General features: G+C 39.1%; 1 protein-coding gene across 1 annotated transcript in view; it reads right to left on the reverse strand.

Annotated features, from left to right (window-relative positions):
- Nucleotides 1-14,494, reverse strand: part of LOC118889514 (oligophrenin-1-like) — a gene marked incomplete at its 3' end in the record, with an annotated part of 32,484 nt that overhangs the window by 5,264 nt on the left and 12,726 nt on the right. The window contains exons 6-9 of the mRNA XM_036841260.1: nt 8,508-8,599; nt 3,533-3,611; nt 1,104-1,137; nt 502-564 (exon numbers count right to left, since the gene is read on the reverse strand). Of these exons, the coding sequence (XP_036697155.1) occupies nt 502-564; nt 1,104-1,137; nt 3,533-3,611; nt 8,508-8,599 (268 nt within the window). The remainder of the gene's footprint in view (nt 1-501; nt 565-1,103; nt 1,138-3,532; nt 3,612-8,507; nt 8,600-14,494) is intronic.

The following is a 14,494-nucleotide window of genomic DNA, read 5'->3' on the forward strand; positions in this document are numbered from 1 at the left end:
ATTGCCCAGGAAAAATTCAGAATGACCAGACTTTGCCATTTGCAGCAACGTGGATGGACCTGGAGGGTATTATGCTAAGTGAAATAAATCAGACAAAGACAAATACTGTATGATATCATTTACAGGTAGAATCTAAAAGATAAAATAAAACTGGTGAACATAACAAAAAAGAAACAGACTCACAGATATAGAGAACAAACTAGTGGCTACCAGTGGGGTTGGGGGGAGGGGAGGGGCAAAATAGAGGTGGGAATTAAGAGGTACAAACTATTATGTATAAAATAAATAAGCTACAAGAATATATTGTACAACACGGAATACAGCCAGTATTTTATAATAACTATAAATGGAGTATAACCTTTAAAAATTGTGAATCACTATGTTGTATACCTGTAACATATAATATTGTACATCAACTGTACATCAAAAAAAATTAAATAAATAAATAATAAAAAGAATGACCAGATTCAAACACTGCTAAGGCTATGGTTCATATCTTACCTTTGGTCTCAATGACATTGATGCACTTCCTAACAAACTTGAACCCCACTTCGTTCAGCTCCACTGTTTCAAGCAAAAGAAAGCAGAGTTAGATTCTGCTGTAATAAACCTCACCTACCAAGCATTCAATGATCTTGCTAAGAGACCGCAGTGAGAGAACTAGGGGTTTGGTTGCTCTTCTTCAATCACCCTTAGGTGGAAAGATTCCTCATTCAGGGGAGAGGGTGGTTAGAGTTTTTACTCTTATAACACAAAATGCTTTTACTTGACCCTTTGCATTATGTCTGCTTTAGGCATGAGCTACATCAAATGTGAAATGTGAGGCTGGAAATGCACACAATTTCTATCATGTGTCTAGAAAAAGAAGGATATAATGTGTTTCTCTATATTACTACTACTACCCCACCCATAAGCTAAGATAAAGTGACTTCCTTAATTCAATCAATAAACACCTTTTAAAAAAAAATAGGCCTGAATTTCATTCCATACAGAGGTATCCACAAATACACTTGCATCAATATTACATATCATTGATGATAGCATTTACTGTGATTAGGACAGCTAACAGTTCATAATGTCAGTAGATCAGAAATTTGACTCACTTTCTTCCTGTTTCGTTATAGGGCTGTGATAGATCTACAAAAAAAGAGACAGAAAGAGTCATGGTTATTGTGAATCACTATAGGTAAGTACAGCAAATACTAAATATCTTTCCCCAAATAAGCCATCAAAACCATTAGCGACTTTAAGGCTTTAACAAGAAAGAAAGTGGGCTAAACAGAATCATCTTTGCCTAGGTCCCTAGGAACAGTTGGATTAACAATCCCTGAAGATTACACTGGATTTCATACAGTTCACTGCAGTTGTAGCCTACTCATCTTAGACATTTACTTATGTAAAGCTTAGAGAATTTTTCTGATGGAGCAAGAGAGCATGAGACAAAGAAAGTGATTTTCTCATGGATACCTGGGTAATTGGCATTGATGGTAAAATTTAAATATTCCTAATACCAACCTCCCTGCCCAGAGACATTAATGGGTGTTTCCCTGTAGAAAGGCAAGTGCCCATCTGAAAGAGATCCATGCATTCACCAAGATTTCTCTGAGCCATCTTGAAGTATGCATTGTGATATCTATGTGAGAGACCAAAGAGGAGATCCTCGACCCTTGAAGCCTAGTCTTGGCTCTACCTCTACCTCTACCTCATTATGAAACTTAGGCGTGTCCTTTTCATTCTCTAGACTTCAAAATTCATATCTCTAAAATGATCAGGGTTGGAGTAGATGTTCCTTCAAGTCCTGATCTTCTTTGACACTTTAAGCAAAGGCAAGCATACTATGTATAAGATCAATGAATTGGGGGGGTTAATAAAGTAGTGACAACATTAGTAATGTGAGGCTGCAGGAAATAAGTCCTCTATATGCCATCTGTATAGTTTGCTTTAACAATCTCTCCTTTTAAAAGAAAATTTTCTCCCTATGTGTGTATGCCAATGGATATTTCAGTGAGAGAGGTTTCTGTGCTTGGCCAGCCCCTTTTCACCACTGCTATAAACAAGATATTTGTGAAACGTCTCTCATAATCAAGTTGGTAAGGATCCACATGCAGTGGGCCCATGTTCTAACATCATTCTCCACAAAAAGCCATCTGTATCCTTTGATTTTTAAAACCCTAAAGGGAGAGCAATTTCAGGAGAGGGAATTAAGAGTAAAATGATTTACAATATCGTAAATTAACTATACATCAATTTTAAAAAGTAAGAAGAAAGAAATATGAACAACAAAAAAGAATAAAATGCCTTGCTGAGCTTCCTACTATCCTCCTAAAGAAATATCACAGGCATGTAATAGTTAAGCTCCAGGTTTCTGGGAGGGGAGGAAGGGGAGAAAGGCCCTGGCCTATTTTCTGGATGACAGTCCTCACAACACCACTTCTCTCCTGCTACCATCTTGGTTGCTATTAATGCAATCTGGCATCTGGGCACTCCTCTTTAGTCTCCAAGGCACTGAAAACACACAGAAAGAAAGCCCTGTGATATATTTCCCCTCTTAGCAAGTTTTTGCCTTGCATAAAGCAAGAAGATTGGACTGTATCCAAACACTGTTGAATTTCAGTAGGTTTGTACCCAACCTTCAGACCAGTCAGAAGCACCTCAACCTAATATAGTACATTATGGTTGACAAACTGGCTTTCAACTGATTTTTCAAATCAACTCTGTGAGGTAGGTAGAACAGAAATTATTAAAGCCATTTTACTTAAGAGAAGAGAACAGTCTCGGAGATTAAATAACTATCTCAAGATCACACAATCATTGAATGGCAGAACCAGATCCAAATCTAACCTTTTGGGATTCCAAGACTAGGAAGCTGATATTATTTCATATGCCACGAGAAGAAACCTACGCAGAAGATACTGAAGAGAGAAAATGCTTTTCAGTGACCTCTGACTGTTCATATTGGTCTTTCTATGATAATCACTAGCCTTTTAAAAGTATTACTTGTCATCATATGTAACAGTGTTCTAAATGGAGTGGTGCATCCTGGGATATAGGATGGCAATGCCATCTCCTGCCCTTAAAGAGAACAAGCTGACTTGGGGATGTAAGGGAGGGGCAGCAAAACCATTTTGAATAAAATCTTAATAAATCCTTGTTCACAACCATGGAAATTATTTTCCATCCTTATATATGAACCCATATTAATGTTATAAACTGCAAAAAGGCTTAATTTTCTTTCTTAAGATTTTGTGGGCATGGCTGCATAATCTAAGACCAGAGCAAGAAGCTGAGAGACCTGGATTCTAGGCCCATTGTGATGCCTTTCTGAGAGTGATCCTAGAGAAGTCTTTCACCCTCTCTGGAATTCAAGTTGCCTAACTTGTTAAAAAAGAAATGTCAACTCAACAATTCCTTCTACCTCTAAAATTTTGAGTATCAAAGATCTATCACCATTTAATTATCCTGGACCCACTGCTACCACTAGAGCGACACATATACTGGATTCTGTTGCTGAGGTTTCCCCAGGATAACTTACAGGTTCTTTCCCATCCATGGCCTCCATCCATAGTCTTCTGTTAGCTTCTGAAAGGGCTTGCAGAGTGATGGTTCCTGGCCTAAGGAAAAAATGACAAGTTGAGAGGAGAAAAGTCACCTGAGAGATTGAAGTCTTGTGATCTAGGGTCCCTCTCAGCCCTGGGAGATATCAAACTGAGCAGGCACAGGCATATAGATTTCCAACTTCTCATAATCTGTTTTACTCAGAAAAACAATGGAACTTAGAGAACAGTAACTTTGGAAACACTGGTGGAGGTGGTATCTTGGTGGCCTCATGCCAGAATTGGACAAGGAAATAGGAAGGCAGATACTGACACCTAACCATAATACACACTTAAACTGGCCCCACTGTGCTTGAGCCAAACTGAGGCTCACCCTGCCTCTCTCTCTTGGAAGCCAGCCATTTGGTCTGGGCTCTAGGGGTTCTGAGCATGTTCATTACGGGCACGTTCATCTATCAGGAAAATGGCTTGCTACTTCTACCACCTAGGATGTCCAAGGAGCATTTCAGTTGGAAATAAGTCAACAACATGCACAATGGCTCAGCCACAGGGAGGAGGCCTTTTGGCCGATTTAAGCAAGCTTATGAATAACAATGACAACTAATAGTTATTGAATGCTTACCAGGTGCCAGGTTCTTTTCTAAGTACTTTATAGGTATTAATTCATTTAATCTACACAGGAAGGCTATAAAGCAGGGACTATAGTAATCCTTATTTTATAGAAGGGGAAACTGAGGCACAGAGAGGTTACCTAAGTTCACACAGTGGTTAAATATAGAGCCAGGATTTCAATTTAGGAATTTTGGTCCAGCAGCCATGTTCTTTCTTAACTAATACACTATAAGGCCTCTTCTGCATGGCAGATGACTTCAAATCTAATTTTATTTTATTTACTTGCAGTAACTATAACTACATACCCAGAGATACCCCAATTTGGTATACTCTGTTCTTTTTAGACCTTCAAAACCAAACTGGAATTTGGGGATTGACCATAATGTTGCAGGTATAAGGTCTCTTCCATTCTCTGCGTAGTTGTGCCATTATGAGATGCTTGTTACTCTCACTCCTTCTATGTTAAGATGAGACCTCTCTCAGAGTCATGAAATGATAAGAGCAATTACAAGAGAGTTCAGTGGAAAAGTCACTGTGCCTCAGTTTCTTTATCCATAAAAATGTTGGAGCAGACAAGCTGGGAGGTCCTTTCCAGTTCTGATATCATGAGATTCCTGTTCTACCTGTCCTTCTGTCTCTTATTCCATTAAAGTACTCCTTAAAAAAGGAAAGAAAAAAAAAAAAAGAAAAAGCAAGTCATTAACTAGAATGAATCGTTCTTTTTTCTGCTCTTTAGCTGTTTGGGCACAATTACACTTTACAGGATTTGCTACTGAACTAGGGATATTAGCTAACATCGTCATCAGTTAATGAAAAGGAATTCTGAATTCTAGGTGTCCTCGGGAACTTATAAGCATTGTGACCACCTATCGACCCATGCCAATTTTTTCCTCACAGACTCAATTTATAATATTCAATAAGACTAAACCCTTAAGTAAAAAAAAAAAAAAAAAAAAAAAGGAAAGCCCCCAAATGATCTTTAAGCCAGAATCAATTGAAAACCAGGACTTGGCTTTGGGCACTGGATTCTTTCAAGTTTAACTTTTTCTAAGAAACATCCAACCTTTTGGATATATCTTATGGGGCTAGAAAGTCTAGAAATCTTTGTAAAAACAGCTACGCAGCTGAATCCTGAAGCCAGAAGGAAGGAGAGCAAGCAAATGGGCAACAAACATAAAAGCAGATGCTGTAGACTAGATAGGATGTTAAGCCCATTCTAGACTCAGTTTCCCTACTTCGGAAACCAATAAGCTGGTATGTGTCCTCTCTTGACCATACGGAGAAGCTGAAAGAATAAATAAGTGACTATTCAATAAGCATTTGGAGATTCTTGGGTGCTACCGAAAGTCAAATTCAAAGAAAAATACTGCTAAGAACAAGACGACAAAGTAGAGAGTATGACTTCTAGTCCAGGCTTTTCCATTATGACTTTAGACAAATCCTTTGCCCACCCTGAGGTCTGAGTCACTCATCTAAAACAAAAAGGCATATACAGCATATTTGCTGTAGAGTTCAGTGGTTAAGAGTATGACTTGGAAACTAGTATTCCTGGATTTGGATCCTAGCTCTAACATTTAATAGCTGTATAACCTAAGTGCTTAACTTCTTTCTGTCTCCTTGTCTTTGTGAAATTGGGATAGTAACATCCCCTACTTCATGTGACTGATGAAGACTAAAGGAAATTATACACTTAAAAGGCTGAGAATGGTGCCTGGCACATAGAGGTACTCAGAGAATGTTAGCAGTTGTTGTTGTCATCATCATCGTCACTGTTGTCATTATTACTATTATTATTGCCCTTCAAGTTCTGATGGCCTATGAGCCTGTGGCTTCAAATATTGGTAGGAACACTAATAGAAAAGTTATCCTCTATTCTGGAAATAGAAAAAGGGACTCAAAGACTCCTTTGTTCTATCCCACAGGGAACATGAGTAAATGTGCCTGATGTCTACTGGGAGGCCTGTCTCTGCCCCTTATATCTGATTGACCAGCCAGGAAAGCAAATGCAGGTGTCACATCACTCAGAAAACTCCACATGCACAGAGGTACCTCAGCATCTACTCATTATTATATTTGACCCTCTATTTCACAACATATTTATTCTCCTTATAATAGACAATGGAATAAAATTAAAAAGAACATGGGGTTAGGAGACCTACAGACCCGGGTTTGAGCACAGCCTTGCTACTATGTGACTTTGATTAGGCAAGGCAGTTAAATATATACAAGTTAATAGTCTCCTCACCTGTTAAATGAGGGAATGTTTTTTAAAGTGCCCAATATGTGGCAAGTAAAATCATAGATACATTGAAACTTTAATTCCTGGGTTCTGTTCTCAGAATTCCTCAGCATTCTTGGTTAGGGAAAAACACATTTAAAAATGAATACCAAATTCAGTATCTACCATGAGCTATACATAGCACTAGATGCAAGATATATAAAGATGAGTTGGTCTTAGCCCCTAACCTTAGGGCCAAACTGTTTGCAAATGCTTTGAGTCTATGGGAATATTACTTGCAAGTGGGAAGCAAATTTAAGCTGAAAAGTGAATCAGAATGGAACTAGACACAGAAAATTTTAATTTCATTTATGTACATTGATGCTGCATAGCCAAAGACACTAAAGGTTCATGAAAAGGAAGACACAGCCAACAGTCACTTTCCCCTTCCTACTGGGCCTGAAGCTGTGGGGGAAAATGAGTGACAGCCTTATGGTTATCAGTAACAATGTTTACAATTACAGCCGTCTTTGACTGAGGCCATCCATTCTTTTTTTTTTTTTTTTTTTTTTTGGCTGTGTTGGGTCTTTGTTGCTGCGCGCGGGCTTTCTCTAGTTGCGGAGAGCGGGGGCTATGCTTTGTTGTGGTGCGTGGGCTTCTCGTTGTGGTGGCTTCTCTTGTTGCGGAGCAGGGGCTCTAGGAACACGGGCTTCAGTAGCTGTGGTATGCAGGCTCAGTAGTTGTAGCACACGGGCTTAGTTGCTCCGCGGCATGTGGGCTCTTCCTGGACCGGGGCTTGAACCCGTGTCCCCTGCATTGGCAGGTGGATTCTTAACCACTGTGCCACCAGGGAAGCCCAGGACCATCCATGCTTAACAAAGAAAGCATATAGATTCACAAACAGAATTTTTTTAACATCTTTATTGGAGTATAACTGCTTTACAAAGTTGTGTTCGTTTCTGCTGTATAACAAAGTGAATCAGCTATACGTATACATATATCCCCATATCCCCTCCCTCTTGCGTCTCCCTCCCACCCTCCCTATCCCACCCCTCTAGGTGGTCACAAACCACCGAGCTGATCTCCCTGTGCTATGCGGCTGCTTCCCACTAGCTATCTATTTTACATTCGGTAGTGTATATATGTCCATGCCACTCTCTCAACTTCGTCCCAGCTTACCCTTCCACAAACAGAAATTTAAAATGGGGAAATGGACTAATAGTTACTTATTCCCAGACAAAAAGTGCCTTATTTTCTTAATCTGATCTATATGATTCCAGTCACTAATAGTTTTGTTCATATGATATTGTAATTCAACCTTCAAGTTCCTTTCTAGTAATCTGATCATTTTGTTAAATTCTACTGTATTACTTAGTGCCTAATACATGGAAATAATGGACTGAAATAAAATAAACACATTTACTCACTGAACTTTGGATCAACCTCCCAACTATATAACATGCCTTTTTCCAAAGTAACTCCAAATGTTCTCATTTTAAAATTTAAAAGTTAAATTCCCCTCTGATAAAATTGCCCAGGTTGAAAAAACAAAAAGAGGGCACTGGAGAGAAACAAATGCAACGAAGTCCAAAGTTTGCAAGCTTTTGCTGAAATCAGAAAGTTGATAACCAAACTATTTCCACTTTACATAAATATCTGCAAAGTAGGAAAATCTGTATCATGTTTGTACCAAATGGGGAAAAAAGAATCCCTAATACCACTACCACCCTCCATCCAATCTACCTCCCCTTAAATATGTGTTCCAATTCATTTGTTCTTGTATATTAGGAAATAAAAAAGAATGAGTTTTGTTACCCTGTCCTTTTGTAGCATCACCAAATGTTGACCTTTTGCATATATAATAGCAAATTAAATCATAGGAGTAACTTGTTCTGCCTAAAGCAAGTGAGGCAAAGCTGACTGAACCTTGAATAGAGAGAACTAGCTCTGGGCCAGCTCTAACAGGGATCCCTGAAAGGGCAGTCAGAAGAGCCAAGACGATGATGTCATGAATAATTTTGCTCACTTTTATCAACAAGAGATGACAGAGGAAAATAAAATACCTACCCAGGCTCAGCATCTGGCACATGGGGACATTGTCAATTCATATCAGCACAGCTTACCTTTCATTAGTTTCTATATCAAAACAGAATCTCTTGTCGATAGACTCCGTCTTCCTTCTCACGCAGTACTTCAGGGTTAAGTCCAAGGGTCCCTGATATAAGAAAAGGATTAATAGCCAGCTTGAAAAAAAATACATAGAAGCTTCTTCTGCCTACCGCAGCATCCTCAGTGTCACTTGGAAGGCATCTCTCAGGGCAGCGGGAACAATGTTTAGCCTCACTGAGAACCTTGTCCCCTCAAATGGTAGTTGCAGCAAGGTGGCAGATGGTTTCTCTCTGCTCCAAAAATCAATGGCTGAGTTCAGGAGAAAATGCTCAGGATAAGACATTGCTCTTTTCCAAGCATGATATATTAAATAGGAAACTCATTATACAACATGTAAAGGGGAATTTAGGAGAAATGGGCTGCCCAAATGCCATTAAGTGTACAAAATAAAATTTCGTGAGGCTTCTAGGTAGGGAGGTTGCAATGGGTAAGTGGCTTTCTGCAATCTTCCTTCCATTACAGTGGCAGATAGAAGAGGGGAAGAAAAACATTTTTGGTTCCCCACTTCCAGAGTCTTTAAGATGATGGGAATTACAAAAGCAATATCTCCAAAGATAGGGCAGGAGTAGGGAAAATAGGCATATTTGTGTAATGGTCAAGGTGGCATTTGGTATTTCATATGTGCAGGATAGTGTGGCCCACCTGTCTTGTGGGCACGTAACAAGGCCATAGAAATCCACTGTGTCCACAGATTAAAATTCCCCAAATCCCAACATAGTTCAGTTCCCCTCTATTATCTCAACAGAGACAGTGGGGTATAGGAAAGAGAAGTAATGTTTATTGATCACCTACTATGTGCCACATATTATGCTAGGTATTTTTAAACCACTTTTCTTCATAACAACACTCAGAGGGAAGTGAACCTCAGAGAGGTAAAATGGCTTACCCAAAGTCACCCAAGTCAGTATAGCAGAAATAGTAATAAACTAAGAAGTTTAAAACCTTGGGTCTTGTCTCAGTTATGCCATTTACTAGCTATGTGGCCCAGGGTAAATATTCTTCCTCTCTGAATATAAACTTCACAACCTATTAAATAGGAATAATACTATCCTCCTTGCTGTCTCGAATTCAGAAATACTGCCCAAGTGCCAGGTTTGTGCCTAAGCACTATACCATCCAAACTGGTCCATACAGCTGATCATCCAGTACTTCCCTCTCATTGTCACACTCAAGCCCTTTGCAGGTCTATCCTTTTACCTGTTCCTGCACTATAGAAACAAAACTCTATATTCACCTTGCAATCTGCCTTCCCAACCCCAACACTTAGGATATCAAGCATTGTTAGCCTTGCAAGATGAGAGTAATTAACAGTATCATGTACTCACCCTCCCTCTTTAAACTCTCAACTCCTTCAGATTTGGTGAGGTGATGTCAAAGCTTGGGGGACAACACCACTTCAGGTTCACCTCCAGCTACCGTCATCTAGTTTATGTCCCATCAGTGCAAAAGTACTCTTATTTCACACATGTATCATGCTCTTTCATAACTCCAACTTTGCATATACTGTTTCCTCCACCCAAAGTGACTTTATCTATATTCTTTGACTGGCTGAACTCTTAACTTGTTCTGCAACTTGTAGTTCAGCTTTCATTTCCTCAAAAATCCTTCCCGAATACAATATACTGTCTGCTATGTGTTTTCTGCATTGTATTAAAGCTTATTTTTTTCATGTCTGATTTCCCCACTTGACAGATCTCCTCAAGGATGTGGGCAGTGTCTTATTTATCTTTATATCTCTAGTACCTAGTAAAGAGTTAGTGCTCAATAAATATAAACTATATTATCATCCTTGCCATTTTTTTCTGAGAAAAATGATACTGAGCAACATTAAGTAATTTACTAAAGATCACAGTTTACTAGGCCACAGAACTAGGATTTAAGACTAGTTCTTGAGACAAGAGTGTCCAAGAGGTGGAGTAGGACGACCCTTAGCTCACTTCCTCCCATGGGCACACCAATATTACAACTATTTATGGAGTGATGATCAATGATGAGAATCACCTGAAGGCTAGCAGAAAAGATCCTCTACAGCTAAAGGTATAAGGAAGGAACCACAACTAGACAGGTAGGAGGGGCACAGGCATGGTATAGTCAAGGCGCACAACCCTGGGTACATGATCCACAAACAGGAAGATAATTACAATTGCAGAGTTTATCCCTAAGGGGCAAGGGATAAACTGACACCCATATGGGATTCCTAGTCAAGGGGTCCTGACCCGGGAAGACAAGGCCTCAGAACATCTGGCTTTGAAAGCCAGGGCTTCCTTTCAGGAGGGCCAGAGGGCTGTAGGAAATAGACACTCTACTTTTAAAGGGTGCACACAAAATCTCACATGCTCTGAGAACTAGGACAAAAGCAGTAATTTGAAAGGCACCTGGGTCAAATCAACCTGCTGGTATTAGAGACCCACCCAGAGAGACAGGAGACAACTGGAACTCACCCTAGGGACATAGACACTGGTGGAAGCCATTTTGAGGAGCTAATTCTACCATGAGGAAACAGGTGCTGGAAAGCACCATTTTGGAGTCCCCCTTGTAGCTTATTAATGTCAGACCTGGCCCCACCCACCAGCTAGTTGGCAAAAGTCCTAGGACATGCTAGGCCAAGCAGCCAGCCACAGAGGGATACAGCCCCATCCACCAGCAGGCTAGCAGCAGCAATAGGTCCCCCTGGACTACCCAGCCACTCCAGGACCCAGTGCCATCTAACAGAAAGCACAGGGCTCAGCCCTGCTCACCAGTAAGTGGGAAAAAGCTCCAGGAACTGGCCTTACCCTGTAGCAGGCAGGCAACAGCCCCAGGATACACTGGGCTCCAACACTGCCCAGCAGTGTGCTGAAACTAGCTTTGAGACATACTGTGCCCCACAACCAGCTTACCCAGGATCCAGCCCCACCAAACAGCAGGCTGAAACCAGCCCCCAGACCCCAGCTTGACCCAGCAGCAGCTTGACACCTGCTCTGGGACCCTTCCTTTGGGCTTCACAAGAAGCCAACCAGTGACTTGGCCAAGCCCACCAGTGGGTAAGGACCAGGACACAGCCTAAACTACCATGGGGCAATAACCAGTTCCAGGACTCCCTGGGCCCCACAGCCAACTGCAGTGGAACTCAGACCAGCCCACCAGCAGGTGGTAGCTTCAGCAGTAGGCAGGGCCTGGCAACCAACCACGGGGGGGTGCCCACCAGTGTGCCCATAATAGTAGGCCCCACCAAAAGAGGAGCCTCTTTTTATATATAAGACATTCTATTCAAAAGCTAGCTGCAGAATATACATTCTTTTCAAGTGCACATAACACTCTCCAGGATAGATCACAAGCTAGGACGCAAAACAAGTGTCAGTAAATTTAAGGAGATAGAAATCATATCAAGTATCTTTTCTAACCACAACACTATGACTAGAAATCAACTACAAGAAAAAAACTGCAAAAAAACCCATAAACATGTAGAGGATAAACAATGTGTTACCAAACAACCAAAGGATCACTGAAAAAATCAAAGAGGAAATCAAAAATACCTGGAGACAAATGAAAATGAAAACAAAACAATCCAAAATTTGTGGAATGCAACAAAAGCAATTCTAAAAGTGAATGTTACACCAATACAAGCTTACCTCAGGAAACAAGAAAAATCTCAAATAAACAACGTAACCTTACACATAAAGTAACTAGAAGAAGAACAAACAAAAGCCAGTGTCACTACAAGAAAAGAAATCATAAGATCAGAGCAGAAATAAATGAAATAGAGACTAAAAAACAAAAAATAGAAAAGATAGATTAAACTAAGAGCTGGTTGAAAACATAAACAAAATTGATAGATCTTTACCCAGAGTCATCGAGAAAAAAGAGAGAGGGCCCAAATCAATAAAATCAGAAATAAAAAAGAAGTTACAACCAACCCCACAGAAATACCAAAGATCGTAAGCAATTACTATGATCAATCAAACACCAATAAAATGGACAACTTAAGAGAAATTCCTAGAAATAAATGTACAATCTTCCAAAACTGAATCAAGAAGAAATAGAAAATACAAACAGACCAATTATCAGTAATGAAACTGAATGAGTAATTAAAAGAAATACTCCCAACACACAAAAGTACAGAACCAGATGGCTTCACAGGTGAATTCTACCAAACATTTAAAGAAGACTAACACCTATTCCTCTCAAACTATTTCAAAAAATTACAGTGGCAATACACTTCTGAATTCATTCTGTAAGGCCTGCATCACATTGATATCAAAATCAGACAAAGACACCACAAAAACAGAAAATTACAGGCCAATATCACTGATGAACATACATGAAAAAAAAATCCTCAACAAAACTTTAGCAAAGCCAATTCAACAGTACATTAAAAGGATCATACACCATAATCAACTGGGATTTATCCCAGGGATGCAAGGATGGTTCAATATCCACAAATCAATGTGATACACCACTTAATAAACTGAAGACTAAAAAATCATATGATCATCTCAAGAGATGCAGAAAGAGCTTTTGACAAAATGCAACATCCATTATGATAAAAAGATTCTTAACAAAATTGATATACAGGGAACATGCCTCAACATAATAAAGGCCAAATATGATGAGCCCACAGCTAACATCATAGTCAATGGTGCAAAGCTGAAAGCATTTCCTCTATGACCAGAAACAAAACAAGGATACCCACTCTTACCAGTTTTAATGAACATAGTATTGGCATTGCAGGCCACAGCAATCAGACAAGAAAAAAAAAATAAACCAAATCCTAATTGGAAAGGAAGAAGTAAAAGTGTCAATGTTTGCAGATGACATGATACCACATATACAAAATCCTAAAGATGCTACCAAAAAACTATTAGAACTCATTGAAGAATTCAGTAAAGTTGCAGGATACAAAATTAATATACAGAAATCTGTGGCATTTGTACACACTGACAACAAACTATCAGAAAGAGAAATTAATAAAATAATCCCATTTATAATCACATAAAAAATAAAATACCTAGGAATAATCTAAGGAGGTAAAATGCCTGTACTCAGAAAGCTATAAGATGCTAATGAAAGAAACTGAAGATGATACAAACAAATGGAAAGATACTCCATGCTTGTGGATTAGAAGAATTAATATTGTTAAAATGACCGTACTACCCAAGGTAATCTACAGATTCTATGTAATCACTAGAAAACTAGCAATGGCATTTTTCACAGAACTAGAACAAGTAATTCTAATATCTGTATGTAAATGCATACACCCTGAGTAGCCAAAACAATCTTGAGAAGGATGAACAAAGCCAAAGTTAACATGCTCCCTGATTTCAAACTATACTACAAAGATACAGTAATCAAAACATTATGGTTCTGGCACAAAAACAGACACATAAATCAATGCAACAGAACAGAGAGACCAATAATGAACCCACACTTATGTAGTCCATTAATCTATGACAAAGGATGCAAGAATATACAATGGGGAAAAGACAGCCTCTTCAATAAATGATGTTGGGAAACTAGACAGCTACATGCAAAAGAATCAAACTGGACTAGTTTCTCACATCATATACAAAAATAAACTCACAATGAATTAAAGACTTAAGTGTAGGATTTGAAAGCATAAAACTCCTAGAAGAAAACATAGGTAGTTCTCTCTGTGACATCAGGCTTAGCAATATTTTATTGGATCTGTCTTCTCAGGCAATGGCAACAACAGCAAAAATAAACAAATGGGACTTCCTCAACCTAAAAAGCTTTTGCACAGCGAAGGAAACTATAAACAAAATGAAAAGGCCACCTACTGAATGGGAGACAATATTTGTAAATGATATATCTGATAAAGGGTTAATATCCAAAATATACAGAGAACTCATAAAATTCAAAATTAAAAAAAAAACAATTTAAAGAATAGACAGAGGGCCTGAATTTTTTGAAAGAAGACAAACAAATGGCCAACAGGAACATT

The sequence above is a fragment of the Balaenoptera musculus genome, unplaced genomic scaffold, assembly GCF_009873245.2.
Source record: "Balaenoptera musculus isolate JJ_BM4_2016_0621 unplaced genomic scaffold, mBalMus1.pri.v3 scaffold_75_arrow_ctg1, whole genome shotgun sequence".
Lineage (NCBI taxonomy): Eukaryota > Metazoa > Chordata > Mammalia > Artiodactyla > Balaenopteridae > Balaenoptera > Balaenoptera musculus.